The sequence below is a fragment of the Phallusia mammillata genome, chromosome 4 (genome assembly GCF_965637545.1).
Source record: "Phallusia mammillata chromosome 4, kaPhaMamm4.hap1.1, whole genome shotgun sequence".
Classification (NCBI taxonomy): domain Eukaryota; kingdom Metazoa; phylum Chordata; class Ascidiacea; order Phlebobranchia; family Ascidiidae; genus Phallusia; species Phallusia mammillata.
In genome coordinates, this window is record NC_137255.1 from 28,412,859 (window position 1) to 28,438,997 (window position 26,139).

At 36.1% G+C, this 26,139-nt stretch overlaps 2 protein-coding genes and 1 pseudogene across 7 annotated transcripts; all 3 read right to left on the reverse strand.

Moving 5' to 3' along the window:
- LOC145225201 (NACHT, LRR and PYD domains-containing protein 3-like) overlaps positions 1-26,139 on the reverse strand; it is a 149,834-nt pseudogene that overhangs the window by 43,220 nt on the left and 80,475 nt on the right.
- LOC145225199 (F-box DNA helicase 1-like) lies at positions 766-13,865 on the reverse strand. Of its 6 annotated transcripts, none has more exons than XM_080091882.1 (16): positions 13,619-13,865; positions 13,096-13,159; positions 12,714-12,832; positions 11,959-12,084; positions 11,638-11,789; positions 11,319-11,457; positions 10,987-11,174; positions 10,446-10,511; positions 10,192-10,374; positions 10,024-10,122; positions 9,423-9,648; positions 9,110-9,188; positions 7,507-7,736; positions 6,319-6,463; positions 1,240-1,369; positions 766-957 (listed from the first exon to the last, which is right to left on the reverse strand). In XM_080091882.1, the coding sequence occupies exons 1-16, from the start codon at positions 13,733-13,735 to the stop codon at positions 876-878; spliced, it is 2,145 nt and encodes a 714-aa protein (XP_079948008.1). In that variant the 5' UTR covers positions 13,736-13,865; the 3' UTR covers positions 766-875. The 6 variants fall into 6 exon arrangements, with proteins under 6 accessions (XP_079948008.1, XP_079948014.1, XP_079948010.1 ...); XM_080091884.1 differs by having other exon boundaries at positions 923-938; XM_080091887.1 differs by lacking the exon at positions 766-957 and having other exon boundaries at positions 1,267-1,350.
- On the reverse strand, positions 15,768-20,434 carry LOC145225205 (uncharacterized). The gene is made up of 6 exons (XM_080091894.1): positions 20,386-20,434; positions 17,740-17,907; positions 17,081-17,332; positions 16,850-16,988; positions 16,644-16,693; positions 15,768-16,214 (listed from the first exon to the last, which is right to left on the reverse strand). Exons 1-6 carry the CDS (start codon positions 20,432-20,434, stop codon positions 15,775-15,777), a joined length of 1,098 nt encoding a protein of 365 aa, XP_079948020.1. The 3' UTR covers positions 15,768-15,774.

Sequence of the window (26,139 nt, forward strand, 5' to 3'; positions counted from 1 at the left end):
CTCAATCTCTCCGTCAACAAGATAGGCAACTTTGGAGCAGCCTCACTGGTTCCTTGCCTTCAAAACATTGAAGTACTTGTTCTGAGGAGCTGCAAGATTAAAAGTGAAGGCGTGAAAACACTCTGCGATGGAGTGAAAAAGCTATCAAAACCGGTAAATAAAATTTGTGCAAAATGGGGTAGAGTGAGTTTTATTCTTGTCAGTATAGTTATGAAAAAAAATGCACTAACGCAACCTATGAAAAAATGTACCAACGAAACAAAGCCCGTTTACACCGCATGAAGTTGCGAATTTTGTCAAAGTAAACCTATAAAACCTAAAAACCTATCGCATCAGTAAAATTGAATGATCATTGGACACAACCTTAACTTCGACCGGATCTGTGTACAGTCGAAGTGGTCAAAGTTCAATATCTACCGCAATAGTAATAACGTGTTGTACGCATGCTTTTGTCCATTATTTAAAAATAGACAGTGCGTATGTTTGTAATGTACTACCGCATCTTATATCAGGCTGGACATGTCAGTCCATGTCGTTTTTATTTTTATCTCTATTTTGTTGTGAAAGTCTAGTTCCCTCAAAGCACTTTCTATACCACACTTTGTTTTTGAATATTATTACTTAACAACATTATGTGCAAACGTGACAAAAAAATCTGTGTAAATAATCTGCTTAAAGCAAAGTAAAAAAGGTTTGAATAAATATGTGCAAACTGAAACATACGTAACAAACATACTCTAATGTTGTGTTGTATATTTCAACCACCTTATCACTACGTTAAATAACATTTTTTTGCCTTATAATTAGCTAAAGATGCTTGACCTCTCCTACAACGTTTTCGGCATCTTGGGAGCAGCTTCACTGGCTGGATGCGTTCACAACATGGAAGAACTGATACTGGAGGATTGTAAGATCAGAGGTAAAGGTATCGAGAAACTCTGCGATGGAGTGGAAAAGCTAAAAAATCCGGTAAATACTGGTTTATTTTTGAAAAAATGAAATATCTTGGTTAACAACTAATATTATTGTTTGCCTACAAAAAGAATCCTGTCAATATGTGTCAACGAATTAACCCAACGCTGAATTTTACGCTTGTATTTTTTTGTAGCTGATTTTAGTATTAAAGCTCAACCGGTCGCTCTGAGACAAATTAACGCTACTATGTGAGTTTATCTGTTTAGTGGTAAAAATAAACATATACATGTTGCATTAAAATTAGATGAAGAGTCTCGTCCTCACCAGAAACAGGATCGACTATTTAGGAACAATTTCACTGGCGCGTTGCCTTTCCAACATTGAAAATCTTGTACTGCGGCTATGTCAGATGGGAAGTGAAGGTGCCAAGATACTCTGTGATGGTGTAAAACAGCTAAAAAAGCCGGTAAAAAATAAGATTCTGCAGTTGCCTGAGCATGTCATTGATGTTGCTCAATTAATTTCGATCTTCTTGATAAGTCAATGCGTGTTTCAAAACGTTTTTGCCTATCCTGGTTGCAAAATAATTATCGTTAAAAAAATTTGCGCATTGATGACCAAATTTTAATGTCCAATGGATATGTTTGCCATCAACAACCACATTTTTATGCTGCACGTGTAAGTTTATAAAAAAATGTTCTTACTTCATAAGGCGTTTATTTAGCGAAATAAGGTATACTACCAAACAGGTGCAATTATTTTAACAATAACGCGCAATGTAACTTAGAGACATTTTAGCCACTGTAAATACATATCTGAAAACAATAACCTGCCCTTAACGCAGAGTTTATAAATTCTTGTCCTCAATTCCAGTTTTATAACTCACTACATTTATTTGTCTGCTTTACAGCAATGCAATCAACCTACAATTATTACAGCAAAATGTAAGTTACGATAAAAGAGATTTGTTCAAGTTACGACCGCCAGGATGTGTATTGTAACATAGATGTTCATAGCTGCATGTATTCGTCTTTCGTCAAGGCTGTGCATTTTTGCACAACAGCAACACACCCAAATTTTATCGAATCATTAAGGTCATTATAGTCCATAAAATGATTAAATGATTGTGTTATCCAGTGCTTTAAACGTGCAGACAAATTGCAGGGATTTAGTGATGGCGGTAATTGTAATTTCGTAGTTTGGCGAACCTCACTACCAACTGAAAAACTGGTATTTGGTTAATTTTATATTTTTTGTCCGTATAAACCAGTGGTTCTCAAAGTATGGGTCGCGACCCCAACATGGGTCGCGTAGGGCAGTGGTCTTCAACCTGTGGGTCGCGACCCCAAGTGGGGTCGCCTAAACTTTTTTGGGGGTCGCTGTAAATTTAATTTGTTGGCGTTAAAATTATTACCAAAAAAATAATGGACTTTTTTCTAGTTCGAAATCTTTGCTAATGTTTTGCAGTACAGCTTGGTACCTCGTGTCACACTAATTATTGTGATGCAATAATCCATATGAAACACAAGTTGTCCAACCCATTGTGACGTGATAGAGCCCAATTAATGCCATATTGTGTCTAAAATAATACAGCGGGTTCAGGAAAAAATACATAAATTTACTGATTTCTACCAACTGGTGAGCATTAAAGCGAATTAGGTTGGCCAAATTAAATAAAACTTATGGGTTCTATCATTTTAACGTAATACTGCACACTGAATGCTAATTAGGCGGGCATATTTACATGAAAATTGTTTCTGTTTCGGCATTTCTTGAAATATTTTTTACTATTGGAAAAAATGGGATCGCATGTAAACGCTGATTTAATTTTCTTTTAAATTGGGGTCGCCTTTAAAAAAGGTTGAAGACCACTGGCGTAGGGTCAAAAAATGGGTCGCGGTATGGTGATTCACTTTTGCCCAAACGAACGTAAACACAAACGAAGTTACTTAATGTAGTAGTAAAGTCATCTCACTCGACCACATTGTACAGTAAAATGAACCAATCATTACCACATACAGACGACAATTAGCTTCCAACTTTGCTGTTACGCACCTGGCGATTGTAACGTCATAACACGGAAATAATAGGACAAGTTAATCATGCGAAACAGACGGTGGAGATGTAACAGTTAGCGTTTAAGGATGAGTTCGTACAAGGAAACATTTTTAGGTTTGGGATTCACTTCTATCAATGATCATGGTGCTGCAATGCCACAATGTGTGCTGTGTTGTCGAACGAAACGAGCTCGTTAGGCCTGCATCGGTTTTGACATGGTCGGACTCCTACGCAGCGACGAGTTGCAGTCCGTCTCGTTATCGAACAGCACAGTTAATGTCGAATCTGAGACCTTTCACTGAATATAAAATATGAAGTGGTCTCCCGAATGAAAATAATAGAGCCGTGCATTGAAGATATATTAAAGGAAAATTTTCAGTTTTATCAATCACTCTACAATAAATCAAACATTTGTTTGTAATAAATCACTGTTTTATAGTTCTGTGTACTACAACTGGTTGTCTGTGTCGTTTTCATGCATATCAGAAAAAATACTTTTTTTGATGTTTGAGGCTTGGGTCGTGAGATGTTCATAAAACTCAGATTTAGGTCGCGGTCAAAAAAGTTTAAGAACCACTGGTATAAACAAACCGGGTGTATCTACTGTAATGGGGCTGTTTGCGTGCTTCATTTTTTATCCACGCCGCGTTTTGTCACTGACAAGCCGGTATGAAACCATTCTTTTATTCACATGTTGGTGCGTTCATTTTACTTCTAATGTGAAATATGCATTTTACTGGTTGCCTCTTGCGTTTAACCAATTCTTGTTGCAGATGGAATTTTTGGATATATCTTTTAACACGCTGACAGATGAAAGTGCTGAGTCACTAGCGCAATGTGTCTACAACATCAATGTATTGAAGGTTGCGTACGGGGACATCACAAAAGCAAAGAGGAGGTTTATTAGATCAAAATCGAAAGGGATAGTGTGCTTTTAAACCTCAAAAAACGGACACTTTCTTTCATGCATAAAATTAATCTGTGTAACAAGCTTTGCAATAAATGTTTGACCAGACACTAGATCAAAGTGGCATATTTTCTTCATCAATGATGGCATTAGTCTTTGCCTGAAAGTCTGATGGAATAGGACACTATGGTCCATTGTCTGGTATCCTTTCGTGAAAATTTTCGTTTTTTTATGAATAAAATGTATTTGAAAATGACACTGAAGATGCTTGCATTAGGCTAACTGATTTCAGCTTCAAAATAAACGTTTCTAAATTGTGATGCATAACAAGAAAAGTGGAATTTGTTACAACGATTGTAAAAAATAGGAAATGATTTTTCAAATGCCATGTTTATTTGAACTTGTTTACGTTGTGTTTAACACTTCTATAGTGACTGTTGTCATCTTTGTACATAAATGTTAGTATTTACTTTTGCCTTTCCGCCATTTTCTTATACTACTGCACTGTTACGCCTCCTGACTGCTTTTACCAGCAAGGTTTTGGCAAAGGCTGTTTATCACTTTAAAGTATTTGTTAAAATAGCAATAGGATTGTGTTCAAGTTTTTCACTGCAAAATTAGTTTATTTCTCTATGACAAATTTCGTGTGTAGTTGTTGCTTTTAAATCGTGACATGTCGGCGTCCATGCTGACCACATCACTTGCCCCATGATCAAACTATTATAAAATATAAGCGAGAAAATAATGGTATGAGAATTTATTCGACCTTACATCTAGGAGATGTTTGTGTTGTGTAAATAACTCATAGTAGCCTGTTTATGATACATATACATATATTTTTATGGCTTTTATGTGTCTTTTAGCTGTCGTTTGCAATGCATTTTTAACATTAAGGACTGGTCACACTCTTAGATGCACTGACGTAACAAACTATTCATGACGCAACAAAAGCATAGTAATCTATTAATTGTCATATTTCCAATTTTAACGTGGAAATTAAACTTCATGGTAAATTAGAAACTCGTGTTCTCAACTTTTTAATGGGGTTGACTTGTCTCCTAAACCGACAATTTAGAGGGGGCCTTTTCGGTTCTTTTGCTTGCCCTGTAGTGGCACCACAACCGCAATGTTAGTAATTTATTTTTAACACACTGCGTTACCCATCAAAATGAAAATCTCTTTCATAGTTATGTTTTATGCTTTGTTTAGCTTTTGTCATCGTTTTCCAAGTGGTAGTGTTGAATTCTTTATTCCGAGTTATCGGCCGCATTATATTCATCCACACTTAAAATAAATCAATTTATACTTTTCGTCAAACGATATTGCCACGTGCCTCTGGCTTTAATTTAAAAAAGTGTTTCCCAAGTTACAACTCGCGACCCAAAGTTGTTTGGCCTGAAAGTTCTGTTGGGTTCCCGTTTTGTACAAAGGCATTTATTTTATTTTAGGTAACTAGCATATGTTGTTTGGCCGATAATGAATCGAACCCGCTCTCAAGTTTGTGTTGCATATGAATGGTTGATCTAAACCACTGTAAAGTTTCCTGTTTTAAGAACATATTACAACTAAACCAGTAATTGTACAATCGCAAGAAACCGCGAAACAACATTTTTTGAAGTATTTGTGTCATGTCAAAAAAGTTTGAGAACCAATATTATGTTTTATGACATCTTCGTCAGGGCAAAAGTGACCCAGATAGTAATTTAAACAATAACATTGAAACACTAAGTAGGGTAAACAGCGTTACAAACAGGAAATACAAAAATTCCTGGCTGTGCAATACAGATAAACTAAACAGTGCAATTGCTGTGGAGGGTTCAACGTAAGTCAGTTCTGTAGTATTCTGACCTACGTAACCAATCATTCTATAGCAGTCTCTAGTGTAATAATCTTCAGAGTATATGCGAAATGTTATATATGGAGCAACGAAAGAAATAATAATACAACATGTTCCCTAACTAAATTTAAAGACAGTTTAATAATACAAAACAGTGTTTAATTGACTTAAGGCAGCCGGTTGCTACCTCCTACCGAAACCATCAAACGGATTTTTTTGTAAATTTTTGACCCCCGAAATTGAAGAAACGAAATGGCTTTCGCCCTGGTTCAAGCCAACGGTAAAGTTGTTTTCAACTAGATTTAATTGTTATTCCTTTTATCTATGGCTGAGTGATTTGGTCAATGTGCTTACTGGGCCTGTTTTTTTTAAACTTAAGCATGAATTTGAAAAACCAAATCCGACCTAACTAATTTACCTAGTTCTTTGTCTGTTAAGTAACAGTTGATGATAAGTTGATTTGATCTTTAATTTTAATACGTAAATATGCAGACTTGTTAACGTATATTAGAATATTATTTGGTTGTGATTCTTTTTAAATTTAAGTTTTCAGTTTAAACTACGTTCCTGCGGAAATAAAGATGACGTATCTCAGTCTCACCCCAAGGTCCAACTCCAAGCAGCGTTTTGTCGGAGATCGCCAGTAACCTGTTTTTATTATCTCCGGGTGGCAAAAATCCGTTGAACTTGAAAGCACGTAGAATTAAATCTGCAACCTGGGCAATTTCACCTCCAAACCGAAAGCTCTAACAAACATATAAAAAAACATTCAAGGGTCGCTGGTTCGAAACCCGCCAACGCTAAGCATCCGAGAAAAGATACGTAACCTGACGACCTACAAGTTTGACGTCTTTGCGGTTTAGAAATGCACAGGAAACCGTTTAGAAAGCAAAATACCAAACTATGTGATGTATGTAGTATAGTCATACATGTTCACCATGCCGGTAAAGTCCAGTTGTTGTGTCAACCGGATAGTATGAGGTAAGGCTTTCTGTATGTTACTCCCAACACCCAACAAACTGGAGTGCTGTTGTTTGGTTATTCTAACCTTCAAGCTGGACAGTTTCTTGAGAACTTACCGGTCAAAGCAATGTGCATGTTTGCAGCTAACTTGTTATGGTATATCAGTGCTTTTCAAACGGACAGCAACCCAAAATTGAGATTCGCTATTTCAATTGTATTACAGTATTTCACGAAGCGTTGGGTGGGTTAGGTATTTGTTGCATCTACTCGTTTTGACGTTTATGACTTTCATGCAGCATGGAGTTACTACTTGACGGTAAAATGGGTCGCTAAAACTTAGCTATTTACACGTTGCACTGATAATGCCCCTTTGAGCTGGAGGAAGACACGTTGGTAAAATTACAAGTTATTTAATTAAAAGCGTGTGCATTGTGTAACTTTTCACCAGTTGGACGAAAAACTTAATGTTTAGGTTGCAGTGAGGAAAGTTTGTAGGCACTGTTGTAATAGCTCTGGGTATTATATGTCAGGGGTTCTCAAAATTTCGTTCTCTGCGACTCATTTTGGAAAAGAAAATTCTACTTGACCCCTTGATGGGTAAAGCCAATACACGTAAATGATGTTTAAACAATATTAACGTACGTATACCATTTATTGTGACAATGACATATTAACGCATGATGTTTCCCTACGTCAAAATTATATTTCGCGACCCACAGTTTAAGAAGCCCTGTTATATGGGACCCATTGTTTATGATTTGGATCAAGTTGTAAAAATCTTCACTAAGACAACATTTTTTTTTCGAATTTCTCCACATTAATTTACCTGCGTTAAGTAGAAGGAGTGCGAGGGCGACACATGAAGTAGGGCGTCTCTCGCTCGACGAAAGCCGTATATTTGTTGGTGCGAATCCCCCACAAACACCAGCGCTGTGTGGATGAGTTGACGTTCGAGAATGTCGCGCATGCACTCCGAACAATCCTGAGCCTCGTCCAACATTATGACGTCATAACCGAATATGTCGGGTCGGCTAAGCTGCCATTTCTTCAAGTAACCTGGATAAAATAGATTTTCGTATCAAAAGTGTTTTAGTGGATTTTGAAGACGAATAATGGAAGTTAGGAAATTCAGGGAAGTCTGGGGTTAGGGATGGCATTAGGGATGCATTCCCAGTTGCAAGAAAAAATGCTGTATCGTTCAAAATACCGACAAAAGGTCGATATCATGACACTATTGTCGTGAATTTAAGCAATTTAAACTGACTCTTTGCGTGTACTGTTAGTTTATATATACAACTCTTCCAAAATCATGATTTATTGCATATACCATTTACAAAAATTATATAGATATGTGTTATGGATGTACATCAAAATTAGTAAAGTTAAGTTATCTTCATGTTTCAACAATAGAAGTGTTTGATCTAGGTCTAAGTTGTTCATGTGCAATGTACATTTAAAAACTCTCGCCAATTCTGTACAAAGCTCAAACAACATCACGTACAAGCAAAACACGTCTTTCTACACAGTTTACTGCAGTTTGTGTGTGTTGACCTGCAGTAACGTTTTGAGCGAGCGCAGTCAATAACCCTTAATGACCTTTTAATGTGGTGTCGCTCGCACCAGGGATCTGCCAGAAAACAAAAGTGCGGTGTGACATCCGCTGGCATCTAGTGCAGATCTTTTGTTGGGAAATTAAATCGTTTGATTAAATGCATTATTGCTTTCAGCAGGGGTCCAGGCCCGTTAAGGTCGTTTCGTTTGTCTCGGTCACACTGGAGACAATAACGTTGTGATTGTTGTTCTAGTTTCCAGCTGCCGATTGAAAACGTTTTTTTTTCATGCATTGCATTTTAAGGGCGTTGTTACATAAGCCCTGTTTACTCTTTAAAATGCATTTCGGCGTTGATAGCTCTTCATAAACAGTTGGTGTTGAGTAAAATTGTGCGCATTTGGGGATTTATATTTACTTCTCCGTGGCGTTATATGAGGACTGGTTTAACCAAACCATGAACAACTTTTCTGCACCTATGAATGTAAAACAAAGCTTGGACAAGCATATGACTTCAAACCCTAACAAAAGTAGTCTGTTTTATATCTGTTTTATTTGGCGTTCCGCTACGCAGCTTTTTGCCACTACCAGTAACAAAAGCAAGAAAGAAACAATGATGTGCATATGTCTTGTGTAATTATTTTTCATCATATCCCGCTGCCCTTGTACAAGTTCGCTTACGTGCCCGCAATATATCATTCAATCCTCTGAAAAAGCCCTACCGTTCTGGCGGGCGAAACGTCAGCAAAAATATAAGTTTTTGAAAAAAACAATTATTTTGTTTGGCATTACACCAGTTGAATGACAAATTCGTTAAAAAGTGCTTTATGTCTGTAATCAGAAACTGCGCGCATTTGAAAAGTTATTCGCGACTACTTACAATCGTCAGTCATCGGCCAGTTCTTGTCCAGCAGGTCACTTGTATGTTTCCAATACTCCTTTGCACGATACAACGCTTCCTACAACAGAGAAGTCCAAAAAAGTTTTTTTTTATTCAAGGTGATAAAAACTCCATCATAACCAACAGAAAAAGTGCTTTCAATATCCTTAATACACAAAATATTGAACAAAAATATCCGGGTAGCTTGGTTTTAAGAAATATAGCACAAATACACTTATACATTTGATTCTTTATTCAACTTATGTTAAGATGTCTTATCATATTCACTAACTATATTGCAAACAGACTGCACCTCCTTATCATCTTCGTCAACCTCCTTCCATACCCATTTACCATCGACCTTAACTTTCCTCTGATTAGGTACGTGACACAATTTCAACCCGTTCGAATCCGAAGCCATGAATTTAACGACGGTTTTCACCACCAGCACCGAGTCGGCCGCCTCACAATCATCCATGTTAAGTTTTTCACGAATATCACGAGCACGCAATGTACCACGTGACATTTTGTAACGATACCTGCGTCACATATGATCAGATGAGAACTTACCATCATAGGGTCAGTACTCAACCTACAATCCTTCTGTTTGCAACATAGTATAAGCCAGTGATTCTTAACTGGTGGGAAAATTAGTGTATTTATATGAGGATAAATTATGCAAGTCAGGGGTCATCAAAGCATAGCCTGTCAACAGAGGAGACTTTTTAATATTCCACACAAATTTACTCGCTTAAACTAAATGAGAGGGGGAAATTCGAACATGGTGATTGACTATTAATGGAAGTCCCACCACAAATGCTAAGAACCACTGGTATAAGCCATCAAAGCATAAGTTTTTGCAGAACAGTTTAAATAAATATGCAAAAAAAAACAACAACCATATTTTATCTGACCTGTTCATTCCCAATGCTCGATAAGCGAGACTGTGCAAAGTTGCACAATGTACATTTTGATGTTTCGAAAACACCTCTTTACCAAGATCAACAACAGCCCTAAAACAGCAAATACTTTGCTTAAATATTACCGTAAGTTGTTCTGTATATATCAGAAATGTATTTTACTTGCTGAACGATGTGTACAGGAATCGGTTTTGTGGATTAGCTTTCACACATGCTATTAATGTGCTTGTCTTCCCAGCACCAGCATAAGCCATCACTCGCACCAGTTGACCTGGTTTGAACTCATGACCTACAACCCTTCGCTGCTCATGGGTTAAGTTGAAGTTGCAGGTCTCACTTGATTGACTGAATATTAGTTATAAAGTTAAAAAGTTAGGCAGCTTCAAAGTTTTTTTGAGTTAAAAGTTTAAAATTACCACAATGGCAGTGGTGTTGAGGTGTTTTCAAGCAGGGAAATTGTGCAGTAGAGTCGGTAGTGATATCTACAAAAACAAGTTGGTGTAGACAAGGTGTGACAACATGTGGTTAGAAACTTACAATTCTTTATTCCTTAGTAACTTATTTGTTTAAATAATAATTTTAACCTGACTAGGTAGGTCCACTTGTGGTTAAAATCTCCTAAAACATGTAAAAGACACTTTTTTACTGACTTTACAGAAGTACAAATATTATTACCATTTAAACATCTTCCAAACAATGGCCTATCAAATAAAGTAATAAACTTCATTACAAATATAAGGGTTTATCTCCAAGTGAAATGTGTGGTTTTATTACCTAAACTAAATTAGTTAGAACCATAAAACCCCTCACTAATCTATCGTGTTATCTTAATTGTTTTTGTACTTGTAATAGACAAGTAAATTGGGTCATAAAACAAAGTCAAGCATGATAGAGTTATAAAATAGTCCAAGATTTTAAAGTAGTTTGTTTTATTTTAAAATCATATTTATAATGTACTCTTGACTTATCAGCTGATGTCGATGTAGCATCCACATTAACAGTGACAACATATAAAGGAAATCCATCACATTGGGTAAAGGTTTGAAGCAACATAATTTGTTTTTTAAACTTTGCATATGAAACACACCAGGTGAAAGAAGCAAGATTGTGGTACAAATGACCCAGACATCACAGTCATTCTTCAACTGAAACAAATGAATTTCTTCAAACTAACTTTACACAGAATATGTTTTAATATTAAGGTTTTTATCAAACAGCACACCATGACCAAAATGATGTTACATTCAACATACATTGTTACTAAATAATAAAACTCTCATGTTACTTACATTAAAATCAGAGGTAAATATTCTGTTGGTCACCAAGTCATGGGAAAGTTTGTACAATGGATGTTTTTTCAATGATCCGCAAACTCCCTCCATTAAATCACTATCAAACATCCCTAATGGACATGTTTCCCTTGCAAATCTATAAACCACACAAAACAATGCCACACCAGTTATGTCAACCAACACAAAGCATTTTTTGCCCTAACTGAAATGACATACATACACTTTTTTTATTACATTTGACATTGACGGTTTCAGTAAATTTTTTGTTGACTTGAAAAACAACAAATATTTAATTTTATGTTATGTACATGTATACCTGATAATATTTCCAATGCGATATGCCACAAGAGGATCATTATCTGTGTTTTCCATCAGCAAATCAGTTGACTTCAGCAAACCTTCAATGTGACTTATTGCCTCTTGATCATTTGCACGAACTTTGTGATAAAACTTTTTCCACAACATAAACTGAACAAATAGCTCAGTTAGCAATAAACTCATAATTTTGTTATTATGTTTTCAGTTGACAAACTTGTCAGTTTATTTTTGTTTACTTGTAGATAAATGGCAAACTAAGGTAAATCAATATCAAGACCATTTTCTACACTTTTATTTTATAATTTGATTATTCAATTACCTTTTCATCCATGATAATATTTTTCCATCGGTGACAGACAAGTGTACAGGACAGCAACATATCTCGGATCGGCAAGCAAGAGAAAATGTTTTCCAATACATGGTCAGGCAATTCACTGGCTTTAAACTGCAACACAATGACAAAATCAGGCTACACTAATGCTTTTGATTATACACTTTTCTTAGTAGCATACTCCACACCAGGGGTGTCAAACATGCAGCCCACTACGGCCTCCGAGAGTGTTTAGTGGGCAGCAAGGTAACTTTTAGAATGTATGTATTTTACTCAGGCGGCATAGCCTGTCAGACCAGTGAGTTTACATGATGCAATCATTCTCTACTAGTGGTATATGCATTGTTTTAATAGGATGATCGAAATCGCAAATCTTTAGAATCAGGCAATGCGATTGTTGTGTCACTGTATGCCATTGTTTTCACACAAACAATAAAGCACAGTTGGTTCTTTCACTCTGCTACTCATATATATCTGTTTGGTATTTATTACAATATTGTTTTTTAATGTAGGTAATGGTAATAATAAACATTTTACTTTAAAATCATGCAATTTTGTTATTGTCATGTTACACTGTAACAAATGTTTCGATATTGCGGCCCTCGACTTACTTTAAAGTTTGCTTTTAGCCCTGAAAGTTGTTTAAATTTGACACGCCTGCTAAACACTACACTTGACACAATTAGGCTTGGTGCAAAAAAGAAGTAAACACTAATTAAAACACAAAACAAAAACTGTTTTACTCTGCCTGGCAATGGTTGGCTCCCATTCATTACAGAATCAGGAAGTGAAGATAAAAAATCATCAAATTCATCATTACTGTCATCAAACAGTTCAAAACTTTGGTTCAACTTTTCAGATTCTGTTGTGAATAAAAAAAATGTAGTTTTCATTGTTGAAATGTCTAGAGCAGGTTGTAAGCAACCAGCAAACCAAATGCAACCCACTAAACTGTTTGGGTTCAGTGCTTGCTGCATCTGTTAGTAACTTGTTTAAATACAAGCATGATTGGTGAACACAAAGCAAGTTACCTCAAGGAGTGACTTATGATCTAATCATGTTAATTGCATTTTAGTTATTAGTAATATAAGTTGCACACTCCTGGTCTACAAAGTTTTGTGATACCTTCTCCATCATGTGCTTCTTCATAAACAAGAGATCGCTTTGCATGTTCATTGGGTGGATCTGCCTGCAGAAAAACAATAAAACTCTGTTGTAACATATTTTTGTTTTAATTTTAGTATCAAAGGCAGGTGGCAAAGCTTTTCTCTATCTCAAGCTGCATCACAGGGTTTTATTTCACTAGTTGTTGCCAGTGTGTCCACAATACCTGAATAGAGTCTAGAAACATACCAGTAATTTACAAAATTTTTTGACCGTCTAAACAAAAAGCCTTTTAGTCTAGATAAAGCCTAATATAGCATAGGAGATTTTATCAATACACAGGGCATACCTGGCAGTGCATATATTTGAACATATGTACATGACAGATGACAGCACAAATTTACATCCTTACTACACCCCAGATCTAAGGTGTACCTTAGATGGTACACCAGAAATAACACAAAAATGGCCACTACATATAATTTCACCAAACTTCACAATTTGAGCAAAATTCTTAAATTTTATTTTACAAAACAGTACTCACATTGTTGGCTGATGCTTCAGTACTATACAGGGTTCTCGTAACTTTTGAAGGTGTACTGGACAATTGAATGCGTGAAGATGCAGCTTTCCTCTTGTGAGAAGTTGACGGGGAAATCATGTCCCACGCTGACCTTGTGTGGATTATTGTGCTTGCACCTTATTACATCGTCACAAACGATGACAAAAACACGAGTCTTACACCGGTAACGATAACTGTCACTTGACCCTACTACTTCTTGGATTAGAAATCAAAACTCGGTGCCTTCGAAAACTGCAGGTGCGCTAGGTGCGCTTGGTCCGCTAGGTACTTCGCTTGGTAAACTACAGGTAACTCGTTTTAATTCAACAAAGCCTGTAAATAGTGCAGGTAACCTTTTTTGAAACGAGTAAACTCGTAGTTACTGCGACGTAACGTAATAATGCTGTATGTACTGTTTTTAAGGTTGGGTTAGGGTTGAGGTTAGGGTTAGGGTTAGGGTTAGGGTTAGGGTTAGGGTTAGGGTTAGGGTTAGGGTTAGGGTTAGGGTTAGGGTTAGGGATCAGAGTTTATGGTTCAGAGTTTAGGGTTTTGGTTGTGTGTTGGGACGATCGTAACACTTTTCCAGCATTATTTGCGTGTTATAACGTTAACTGCAGTATTTACGATTTGTCGCATAAAAACAGGACAGTTGTAGTATTTTCGAGTTACGTCGTACCTATTCTGAGTTTAATCGCACCAAAGAGAGTTACCTGCACTATTTTTAAGTTACGTTGCACGAAAAAAGGTTACCAAGCGCACCTAGCGCACCTGTAGTATTCGAAGGCACCCATCAAAACTGGCTTGTTTGCCAATTTTTAAAACTTTTATGGGAAAGTCCCCAACTTAACTATTTTCACAACGTCACAGTCAATCAATTTGCTTCAGCAGACGATTTATGACATATTTTTCTATGGTTTAAATTAGCGATGCACCTTATCCGCCTTAAACGGTTTGGGCCGAAACCGATTTAGGCCGAACCTAAAATGCCTTTTTTAATCGATGTTTTGAACTAAACCTTGTGTGGACGATGCAAGTGAACTGGTTTATAACAGTCAAAAATCACTTTTGCAGTGCGAACGCTTTGCTCAACTTCTAATATTTTGCAGAAAACGTTGCACGTATTTTTTACTCGCAACAGTTAAATAGTTTTTGGCAACATTTACAGTTTCGGTATAAACTTTATACAATAAATGAAATCAAAAACTTTTAAATACACAGCAACAGCAATTAAATACACAGCAACAGCAATTAAATACACAGCAACAGCAATTTAATACACAGAAACATATTTAGCAAAACTTTGATATTTTTACAGCACTCAAAACTTAACAGGTGGAAATATCAAATCATGTTTTAATCGCTAAAAGGTTCGAATGTGTGGAAAATCTAAAATTAAATCTGAAATTGGTTAGACCAGCGGTTCTTAAACTGGGGTCCGCGATCATTTAGGGGTCCGCGAGACAATTTTGGGGGACCGCGAAAACGTTGAGTACTTCTACAATCTTATTTGAAATCAGTTTGTGCCAACTGAATCGTTTGAGGACTTGTGGTCAATCGTGGTCGAATGCAGGATTTATATTTTTACGCGCTCCTTTAAAATATGTTGAGCAATGTGAAAATGTTTGTTTAGTTGCAGTACTAAAAAACCATGCTTTTTATGTGAATGGTTAGTTTGTTTCGTACCAGTTTAAGTTCTGACGTTCGTGTTACACTTGACAGGGTTGCGTGAATTATGAGTCAATCATTGGCTTACAAAACATTTATCTTTTCCACATTATTCAAACACATATATTCGCCGCTTGATGTCGCGAGAGATAAGTTACAGATTTTAAGCACGATATAATGGGAAAGCAGTTGAACCAATGGTCCAAGACAAAACCTTTAAAAAACACACAATAAGAACATATCGGTATAATGAAACACACCGGGTTCCACATTCATTCTAAACCGTAAGAAACAGCCGAAATTAACAGAACTGAAAATATATAATATTACTTTTCGCCAAAAAATAAAGACAAATAGTGCGACAAATTTGCAACTTTTCAAAAATAGATGAACGTTAGTTACTACAAATGGACATTACCATTCCACCAAAAAAGTTAATCTACAGTTTTGAATCAAGTTTCAGTTTGTTTTGATCATTTGTGACGTCGTAGTTTATCGTAGGTTGAATCCGATTCGTTATTAGCCCCGTGTCTGTTATCATAGATATTAGTTGGATTGCCGCCGCTTGCAAATTGATCGTGAACTTCCACATGTTGAGATAGTTGCAAACTGTCGTAACTGACTTCATCCAATTGATTGTGATCGTATTTTCGAACATGTGATTGTTGTCCATTGTCGTGAACCTTTGTTGATTGTTTCGACTTTCTAACCTGAGCATAGACATAGCTGCTTCCCGCTACTGGCTGTGCAACTTCTTCAACAATTACGTTTTCGTGTCGTGGTTCTAGGATTGCGTGGTAATGGTTGACGTCATTGTCTTGATGACGTGAAGACGGTTGTATTGAATGGTTGGCGAAACTGTTTTCTTCGATTTGAGGCATGTTGTACATTTCTTCGGGTACAAATTCGTCACCTGTTTGAGTTTAGTTTAGTTAAGTTTTTTTTTCGCTTGGTGAAAGACAACTTAGCGATACTATGTTACTTAACAATCACCAAGCCCTGAATAGCTGCGCAACCTTGAAACTGTATGAAGCGCAAAGAAGTGGAGGGCACAATCTTGACTACACGCGCTGCTACACCGTGCTAAAAAACGTTATGCAAAGACAGAGTTCGGCAGAAAGTGATTTTAAGTTTAACACACATGTCTCGTATTAAATCATTTTGCGCTACTAAACAGGATAATTACGCTTTAAAACGTATAATACTGTAGTACTGGATGTAAGAAGTAACACATGATTTAGAAGTTTTTACAGATTAGGAGAAATTAGGCATTGTAAGAATTTTACAAAATACGAACTTTACTGTAATTGTTAGAAGCAACTTTCATATATTATTTTCCTACCCCTTGCGTTGTATTCAATCACTACTGCTTCGTTCACCGCTCTGTTTCTCCTGCAAAAATGTAAAGTTACTTCCTTATGTTAAGAAAATGGATTAAGACACAAGCGTGTTATATTGCTAAGAACATTCTGGGATTCACGTTTGGAAATTTTATCTCTAAAAGTTGCAGTTGATCAAAACAAATATGCAGAAACGTTAAGTGGTTACCTTATTTTCCTCCAAGACGTAACAAAGACAATGACGATGCAGATTATGACCAATATGACGCATCCGGCTACTGTTAAAGCAATGATGGTTGTGTTGAATTTCGGTGGATCAATGATGGTTGTGTTGAATTTCGGTGGATCTGCAAGGTCTGGAATAAAACATTGCAGCCCAATTGTTTTTTGTGTTGAAATCATTTTTAAAACCCAATCTTCACAACCAGACACTGCTCACCTGCCACCGTTTTCTCACAAATGTATCTCGCATTGTGATTTGTGCATGGTACATCCCACCATCGATAAGATGTTAACTTTATGTTTCGTCTATGCAAACCCATTGTTATGCAATTATCATTTCCGCGGAGATTGTTTGGTTGATTTTCTCCCCAAACACTCGATGGAACAGAAACTTCGCTTCCATCATTCCACTGAAACTTGGTTGTGTTTCCGATTCTCTTCGCACCAATGTACAGCGAAAAGGGCTTATCTGGATTTAACAAAAAGTAAAACGTATTTTTTACATGCTTTCAATGTATGAGTACTAGTTTGAGAAAAAAAACTGGATCCTTTAACTCGAAAATTAAGGTACATATAAAAATAATTATGCTATTATCGTGGTACATGTATGATGTCCAATATCGTCTAATGATAGCGAGAAAGGCTTATCTACATTCAACAACTTATACATTTTTTTATACATGCCCGCATCGAAGACGCACTGATTAATGTGAAAAATATGAAACGCCATTATCGTGGCCTATGTGAGATATTGATATTAGCTTATGATGGCATAAAACACGAAAACGAATATATCGTTTCTGATTAAGAAAAGATAATTGAATTTATGGTTCAATTTTTGCTAAACAACATCAAACTATAGTTCACAATTATCACCTGTCACGTTTATATATGTCTTCAAAAACTCAAATACTGCCGTAGTTTTGACGTTAGCTACGTTAGCTTGCAACGCAGAACATCCCATCTCTGCTTCAGCATATGAAGTAACTGCAGTCATTTCGATGGAGTATTGAAATCCATTGAAGTTATGCCAAGTTCTTCCTTAAGTAAACACAATATATTTATCGGAACAAAAACCTCCATGTTTGCCTTTCACGAAAATCTTGTTTACATAAAAAAATAACAACACTTTTACATGCCATAGCAATCTTGTGTAAAAGGCAACGTCCATTTAACTAAGACAAAAGTTAAACTTGTGTGTCTGAAAGTTAAACTTATAATGTCTAGTGAAGATATTTCCAGTCTGTTCGGGAAAGTAAAAGCGTTTCTGACACAAAGCAACGAAGACACGGAAATTATATTGACATGACGTCATGTCACTTTCGTTTCTTATGTTTTGTATCAATCACGCTAATTGTTCGTGAAAAGATGGAAACCGCGTATATATAGCTTTGCTCCGTGTTTGGAAATGCGTTCCTTATTTTAAACAAAGTATATTAACATTTCGAGACCAGTTTGTTAACTTCACATCAAGATAACAAAGGGTAGAGCTACTAACACCATAACGCACACGACACCCAAAGTCGATTAGGGGGCGTAAAGAGCTGAATTTTTTGTTTAACGGCTGTATATGGGTTTCCAATCACGCAGTATCACAAGGCCACCGTATTGATTTCAATGCGGCGTCTGTTGTGGCCCGGGAGCCTGACTACAGGAAAAGACTATTTCTTGAGTCATGGAATATTCAACGGGGCAACACAATGAACATCAAAACAGACGTGATGCTTTCAGCGTGCTACAGGCACCTGCTCAAAGATTAGAGGCCCAATCATTCGTTATCGCGCGGTGTTTTGGTTGCGTTGTGACGTGCTTGCGTTTCATTCTTTTTTCCTTTGTTTATCGTGCACTGTTCTAGTCGCATTCAGTGTTATTTACCCTGATGAAGACGACCTGTATAGGACGTCGAAACGTCGGAATAAAAATACTTTTGCCAGAAGAGCTCTATAGACTTGGTATATGGGTTGGGTTAGGAAAAAAGTTTTTTTTTTTACATTAGTAACTAATTTTTTGGGTTAGTTTTATTGAATTTTAAGTACTAATACCTTACCCAGACCCTAATAGCCCTAACCGTGAGCATTTTTGGAGATATAACCAGATCGACTTTGGATGTCGTGTGCGTTTTGGTGTTAGTAGCTCTACCTCGACAAAGAGTGCAAATTTATTTTATACTTACCTTGTGTTGCATGGTTAACTGGTCCACGTTTGGACACGGTTGGACTGGTTGAATATGTAGATGGTAACGATAATGATGTGGTTGGTTTGGTGGATCGTAACACAGTTCGGATGGTTTTCTTTGTTGATGGTAACACGGTTAAAGGTAAAGCGATATTTTCGGTGGATGTGGTTGGTTTGCTAGCCGTTGAGACGGTGGTTGATGACAATAAGGCCGTTGCTGAGACAAAACAAAATACTATGATAGCTTTTACACGATTAAAATCATGTTTTTTTGTAGTTTAACTGTGGACTGTTATATATTTTCGGGAAAGTCATATTTCAAGAAACTAGTTAATACGTTTTTTGTGTCGATAGATCAAAGCAGTGTGCACTGTCTGCTTCTTATGATCTATTGACTTGATGTGACGAGTTGTTAGTTTTAAACATTTTTATATTTGATTGGGTGTGAATATAAAATAAACAACATATTTTCCTTTCGTAAAATCTTCTCATTTCCGTTTGAATGAGATATTGATAATGTTTTTCAAGTGAAAATTACACTACTAAAAATCAAATAATTAATGACTTTATGTCTAGGAAGATAAGAACTGTCGCTATAAAGTTCCTTCCGTCATTTAAAAACAGACAGCGGACTGTGTAATTCCAAGAATTTAGTACTTTTTTACGTCACATATTACAACCGGGTAATGCCTACCTGGATTTTTTTCACAAATGTATCTCGCGCTGTGTCTTGTACATCGTACTTCATAAAATATGTAAGGTTTTATTTGAATTTTTTTGTCTTGATAACCCATGGTCATGCATCTGTCGTAGACGTTATTTGATTGTCCTTTTTTCCACATACTCTCTGGAACTGCAACCTCGCTGTCATCATTCCATTGAAATGCCCCGTTGTCTGTTTTTATTCTCGCACCGATGAAAAGCGAATTAGGGAAATCTGATGAAAGCAAAACAAGTGACAAGTTGTCTATGAGGCATTTGCTACCTCTGTAATAATAAAGTATGAATTGAGTGTCCTCGTATTATAGGCGAGTCAAAAATGTTTGTTGTTTTCAATGAAGCTTTTACTTTGTAAATCAAGGTACGTGTGTTAAAAATAAGTAAAAATTACCACTTGAGTTTTCTAATCAAACACTAGCTTCAATTTTAGCGGCATGAAACAATCAAATAAATGATCACCTGTCAAATTGATTTGTGTCTTCAAAAAGTTAAAAATGGCCTCGGTTTTGACGTTAGCTACATTAGCTTGCAGCATAGAACAATTCCCCTCTGCTTCAGCATATGAATTGACTGGAGTCATTTCGATGTAATATTGAAATCCATTAAATTCATGCCAAGTTCGTCTTTCAGCAGAAACAGATAAACACAGCAGACACAACAAAACTAACAACGCCATGTTTGTTTAAAAAATCCTAGCTTCTTCAGAACAAACTGGACACATAATGTCTTCTAAAAACGCAACACATTATTACTAAGTAAATGGTTTTGTGTTTGAAAACTTCACAAAAACTATGAAACGGACTTTTTGTCACGTTTTCTAGCAAACAAATAAACCCTAAGTAGCTTACAAATAATATTATTTGAGTTACAGATTGCTTTCTTTGATTACTTGCTTGTGCTGTACGTAAAACCCTTACATAAATTCATGATACTACGAAGAACACAAACAACAGACTGGTGCTTTCTCCCTGCACACTTAAACTGAAACTAGGAAATTGTATAGAGGTGACGTCAAGGCACTAATTTCCTTATCATTACGTGTAATGGCTTGATTGTTCGTAAAAGGAAAGTGAAATCAAGTTTACAGCTTCATTTAATTTGTTTAATGCCGAACTGGTGTATTTTCTTTTCGGTCTTGAATTGTGGTTGCTATTTGGAAACTTTAATTATTTCTCGAAGTAACAATTTTATCTATTGTGCGACATGGATATTATAATTTTGAATTATTTTTAAGGTATGATCTAAGTCTTGCACAATTGCCACGAAATAATGTTTGTTTGTTATTTGTTAAATGTATTGCCTGACTAGCTATTTGACTGCAGTAAAAAACTATCGTTCAACTGACGCTTTTCCTCATGCTCATATACAATAACACGGAAGTTTTATTAGGATGACGTCATCTTACTTTCACATCTTGTCATCACGTGGAGAGAATTGATTGCTTTTTGTCAAGAGTAAAATCGATTTTGTATGCTTACCTAGAACGTGAACAAAAAACTTTTAATACGTCCGTAACAACTACATAACATATACAATACTATGATATTAACCATATCATCATTTGGTTCGGGGCTGTTAATTTTAACGGCGGGAAACAAACGCCTGCATGCCCGCCACTTTTTGTGTGCTGGGAACAGTTTACGTTTTTTGATAGGCCGATGTCCAATTCTGTTGCAGAATGACATGTTCAAGTTGTTATAGTTGTTGTGATCTTGTGGATAGTTGTGCGGCGTTATTGACAAAAGTTGTTTTCTATGCTACCTTCAACCGTTCAAAAAACAAACAAAATTTACAATCATATTTACATTTTAAACAGGAAGAAAAGGCCATTTGCAGTAACACATAAACAAAGCTATTGCCAAAAAATGTAAACAGTGTCGCAATGTGCTGTATCTAAAATCAATTGGGATCAATTGTTATGTAATCAGGACGTCGATCTTGGCTGACGCAATAGGGATTGACGTCATCAGTTTGTGATTGTGACGTGGTAGGCTGTACGGAGTTGTTGACATAGGTTGGTGGGATGTTGCGTGTTTCTTTATTTAGTTGAATTCCATCTGTTTAAAACAATTTTGCAATTAATTATATTTTATACCTGAATAAAAAAATTGCGTTTACATGTAAGATGGAAAAACAAACTGCTAGAGAAAAAGAATAAACGGTCGTAATGGGATTGATCTAAACATTTCTAGGAACAGATTGTAAAATACACTTGAACAATTAGAAATATGCATTGGGGACCTTGTTCATAGTTGATGCAATAAGGACTGATGTCATCAGCTTGTTGCTGTTCCACTGAAACTTGTAAGGAATTGTTTGGTGGGTTCGTGTGAATTTCTATGATCCGACGATTTTCAGCTTTTGAAACAAACACAGTTTAAAAAAACTTCGACGAAAGAATGTTTCAATGTAGTAACGTGTAAGCAAAAACAAAAAGCGATTGATATTTACATTGATTTCAAGCAGGGGTTGTGCAATCTTTAACACTGATGGGCAAAATACAATTACCAAAATTAGATCGCGAGCCACACCTTTACACAAATATGCTTTATTGTGTTCACTACAGCACACGGACATACTGTGTTAACAGCAACCAGTAATACTTGCAAGTGAGTCCAACCGCATGGTTGAGTCGCAGAATAAACCCAGACGCAATAGTCCGGTAAGAAAAATATTGAATTGTTGTAGGGACCACTTTAGAAGTGTTAAGTTGACACACTTCATTTGAAATCAAAACGTATCCGAGGATCACTTCATTAAATAGGCGCATTAGATCTGCGGGCCGAATCCGTTTTGCACACCCCCAAAATGGAAAAAATTGGCAACTTGGTTTTGTTTTCGTTTTACTTTACTGTGTAATTCCGGTTTAAACAAAAGCACTCACTCATGTTAACGTATTCAGGTTCATCTGTATTTCTTGCTGACATCTCACTCCTACAAAACAAAAAAATCTAGTTTAATCACATAATTAAATGGCACATGGTGTTTTAATGAGCCCAACATTTTAATGCTGAACTAAGATTATGCTTCCAACATATAAAAACTTCAATCAGATTAACTTTTGCTGAACATTTGTGCATCATGGATAGGTTTGCAGTCGTATACAATGCATGCTTACCTCTTTTTACGTTTCCACCAAGTCATAATGACTATGCAGATTATGAAAACCAAGCTACCACATATTGCTGAAGATATGATGGTGATGTTCATGTTAACCGTTGCTCCAACTGTTGAACCTAAATACGTTTTTCACAATGAAAATTATATCCCTTTTTAAAATACAAAAGTTTTATTATTATCGGGAGCAAAAACATATTTTCATTGAAAGCTATTTGCAGGGTAAAAATCTGTGAAATGTTTTTTTGCACTTAGTGCTAAGAGGAATTAACCTAAAAACCTGAGATTGTTAAAACGTATTGAAGGTAAGTATTAAAACTTTTGGAGTAAGTATAACTTAAACCTGTTAAGCATTTTGTCAATGACGCAAATCCGGCTTCCTCGTCTGCAAAATTTTTTGAACAATGTCTTATTATAAGTTTGGAACCCTTAGTTTAAAATCTCGACATGATTAATATGCCAGGTTAAGTATTAGACCATGCGAAAAAAACGAAAAAAAACATCTTTTTTGCAAATGGAAAGTATACGTTTCTCTCACGTAATGTTTACAATGGTCTCTTGAGCTACCAAACAACATAAGTGTCATGATCCAATACATTGCATTGTTTACCAGTTCAACATTCTGGATTTCTCCACACTAAACGTCACCTGAAAGTGTGTTGTGCATTACAAGATCTGACTCGGTGGTTGGGACTGACTCCGTGATTCTAATGATTGCCTTGGGTGTGGTGGTTGATTTGGTTGTGGTGGTTGGTTTGGTTGTGGTGGTTGGTTTAGTTTTGGTGATTGGTTTGGTTGTGGTGGTTGGTTTGGGTGTGCTGGTTGTTGTAGTGGTTCGTTTAGATGTGGTAGTAGTGGTTGGTTTGAGGGTGGTGACTTTAGTGGTTGGTTTGGGGGTGGTGACATTATTGCTTGGTTTGAATGTGGTGGCTTTAGTGGTTGGTTTGGGAGTAGTTCTTGTTTTAATGGTGGTTTCTGGAACGACAAAATATTATTATTTTAATTTTTCTTGCGGAAATATGATAAAGAGCCTATTGAATTTGTTTACTTGAAATTTTACTTCAGATAAATACAGTAAGGTTAAAATAGTGTAAAATATATTCTTTAACAACATATCTAGATTTCTGTTATCTAGATTTTCTGTTTAATATCTTACTTGTCTTCCAAGCGTCACATAACAACCTAGGGATTTAATGCCCTGGTGCGTATATTTTGCAAGAACAGCCGACTAACTTTAAAAATTGTGCATGCGTTTAGATGCTGAATCCCAGTGAACGTTAAAATGTATCAATGTATTTTTAATGTATCGTGACCGTCTCTAGATCGCTGTCTAGGTAAACCTTAAAATAAATGCGTTCTTCGCCCATTCCGGCTAAATTATTGGTCTATTCAGGTCCGGACTAACGAAGGTTTACAGCATTTCTATATAACTTTAGATTCTCTAGAAACTAGATCATAGTACTTACAAAATCAACCTTTTAATAATTGAAACTTGTTTTTACTGTTAGCCGAGTTTTTCTCACCAGTTTTCTTCTCACAAATATATCTCGAATATCTTGTACATGCTACGTCAAACAATTTGTAAGATGAGACAAGATGAAAAGCATAACCCATTGTGACGCAATCTTCTATTAAACCATTATTATTTGGCTGCCGCTCGCCCCACAACTGTTTAGGAATTCCAACATCACTTCCATCATTCCACTGAAACTTTGTTGTACCTTTGATTCTTCTCGCACCAATGTAAAGAGAGTAAGGTAAATCTTAAAACAGTGAAATGCTTCATTTGTTATTTGCTTTAAGTTCGATAACTATTTTCTTGTAACTTTTGAGTACATTATCAAATAACATGTAATATTGCATTTCACGGAGTTTTCTAGTTGATTTATCTTCAAACGGTTTGATCACATCGTGTACGGATTTAGATTTGTTATGTTGTTGCATAAAAAACACCTGAATTGTTGTTAAGGTCACGCATACGGTTTCAGTTAATGCCCAAATAAGACGTTTAAGGTGAAAATGCAAAACAAGGTAAAAGGACACAATTCTATTGACAATACAAAATACGTGCGAAATTAGCACCTGTCAAGTTTATGTATGACTTCAAAAACGCAAAGATTTCCATAGTTTTGACGTTAGCTACATTAGCTTGCAACGCAGAACATCCCATCTCTGCTTCAGCATATGAATTGACTGGAGTCATTTCGATGGAATATTGAGATCCATTGAAGTTATGCCAAGTTCGCCCTTCAGCAGAAACAGATAAACACAATATAAACAACAAAACTAACAACTTCATCATTGTTTCAGCGCCAAAATGCTACGATATTTATAACTCTGTAAAGCTTAAACACTTCTCATTGGCAATTCATATTTCCTACTTGAGTACTACTCAGTGATGGGATTCAGCCGGTTCGCACCGGTTCTCTAAAAACGTCTCAGAAAATTTTATGAAATCAGCGAACCGGTTAGCATTACTGGGTCAATGGACTTTTTGTAACAGAACCGGCTGAATAATATGACTTCCGTGATGGAAACGACTGACAAAAAATTTTAATCCCACCACTGGTACTACTTGATATTATTAGAAAAAAAACACAGTAAACTAAAAACACAAATCGTAACTGCACGGAAAGTTAATACGTTTAACTGCTTTAGGGTGAGTGATTGAAACATTAACAAAACGTTTTTCTAAACAAATTTTCTGAAAGAGGTTTATTTTGACTCAGTTATGTAATTAAAAAACAAATACGTCCAAATAGAACAGAACGGTGTTTGTCTCATAAAATACTTTTTGCTGTATTTTTGTTCTGAGGTTAGCCTCATTAACTACTTATAGTGCAATGAAAACAAACGACCTAATGACGGAGTTCCTCATGCAGAGAAACTATAGCAAGAAATTTCTATTAATATGACGTCATGACACTTTCACTTCTTGTTATCACGTGGAGAGAAATTAATGGTTTTTCTCCGACATTTCTACATACTTTCTTTGACTCTACTCGCAGTAACGTAAATAAATGTAGGGGGATCTTAAAAAATGCGCAGCAGCTCAATATTTTTACTGGAGTCATTTCCTTGGAATATTGAAATCATTTTAAGTGATGCCAAGTGCGTCCTTCAGTAGAAACAGGCGTAAACAATATGACACAACAAAAACATTATACCTAACCTATTATACCATTGCCATGTTTCTTTAAACAATCTTAGCTTCTTTAACACAAACTGTACATATTAAGCCTTCAATAAAATTGCCACTCATAC

Bases quoted from the DNA above. Each gene is read 5' to 3' on its own strand.
- LOC145225205 (XM_080091894.1), bottom strand. From the start codon at position 20,434: ATGGCGTTGTTAGTTTTGTTGTGTCTGCTGTGTTTATCTGTTTCTGCT. The intron at 16,989-17,080 runs GTGAGCAGTGTC...CAGACCTTGCAG, and splicing joins TTGTGAGAAAACGGTGGCAG to ATCCACCGAAATTCAACACA. The intron at 16,215-16,643 runs GTAGGAAAATAA...AAACTCAAACAG, and splicing joins GATTGAATACAACGCAAGGG to GTGACGAATTTGTACCCGAA.
- LOC145225199 (XM_080091882.1), bottom strand. From the start codon at position 13,735: ATGATTTCCCCGTCAACTTCTCACAAGAGGAAAGCTGCATCTTCACGC. The intron at 12,085-12,713 runs GTAAAACAGTTT...ATTGTGTTGCAG, and splicing joins GCCAACCATTGCCAGGCAGA to TTTAAAGCCAGTGAATTGCC. The intron at 10,123-10,191 runs GTAAAATACATT...TTGCTGTTTTAG, and splicing joins CTGTACACATCGTTCAGCAA to GGCTGTTGTTGATCTTGGTA.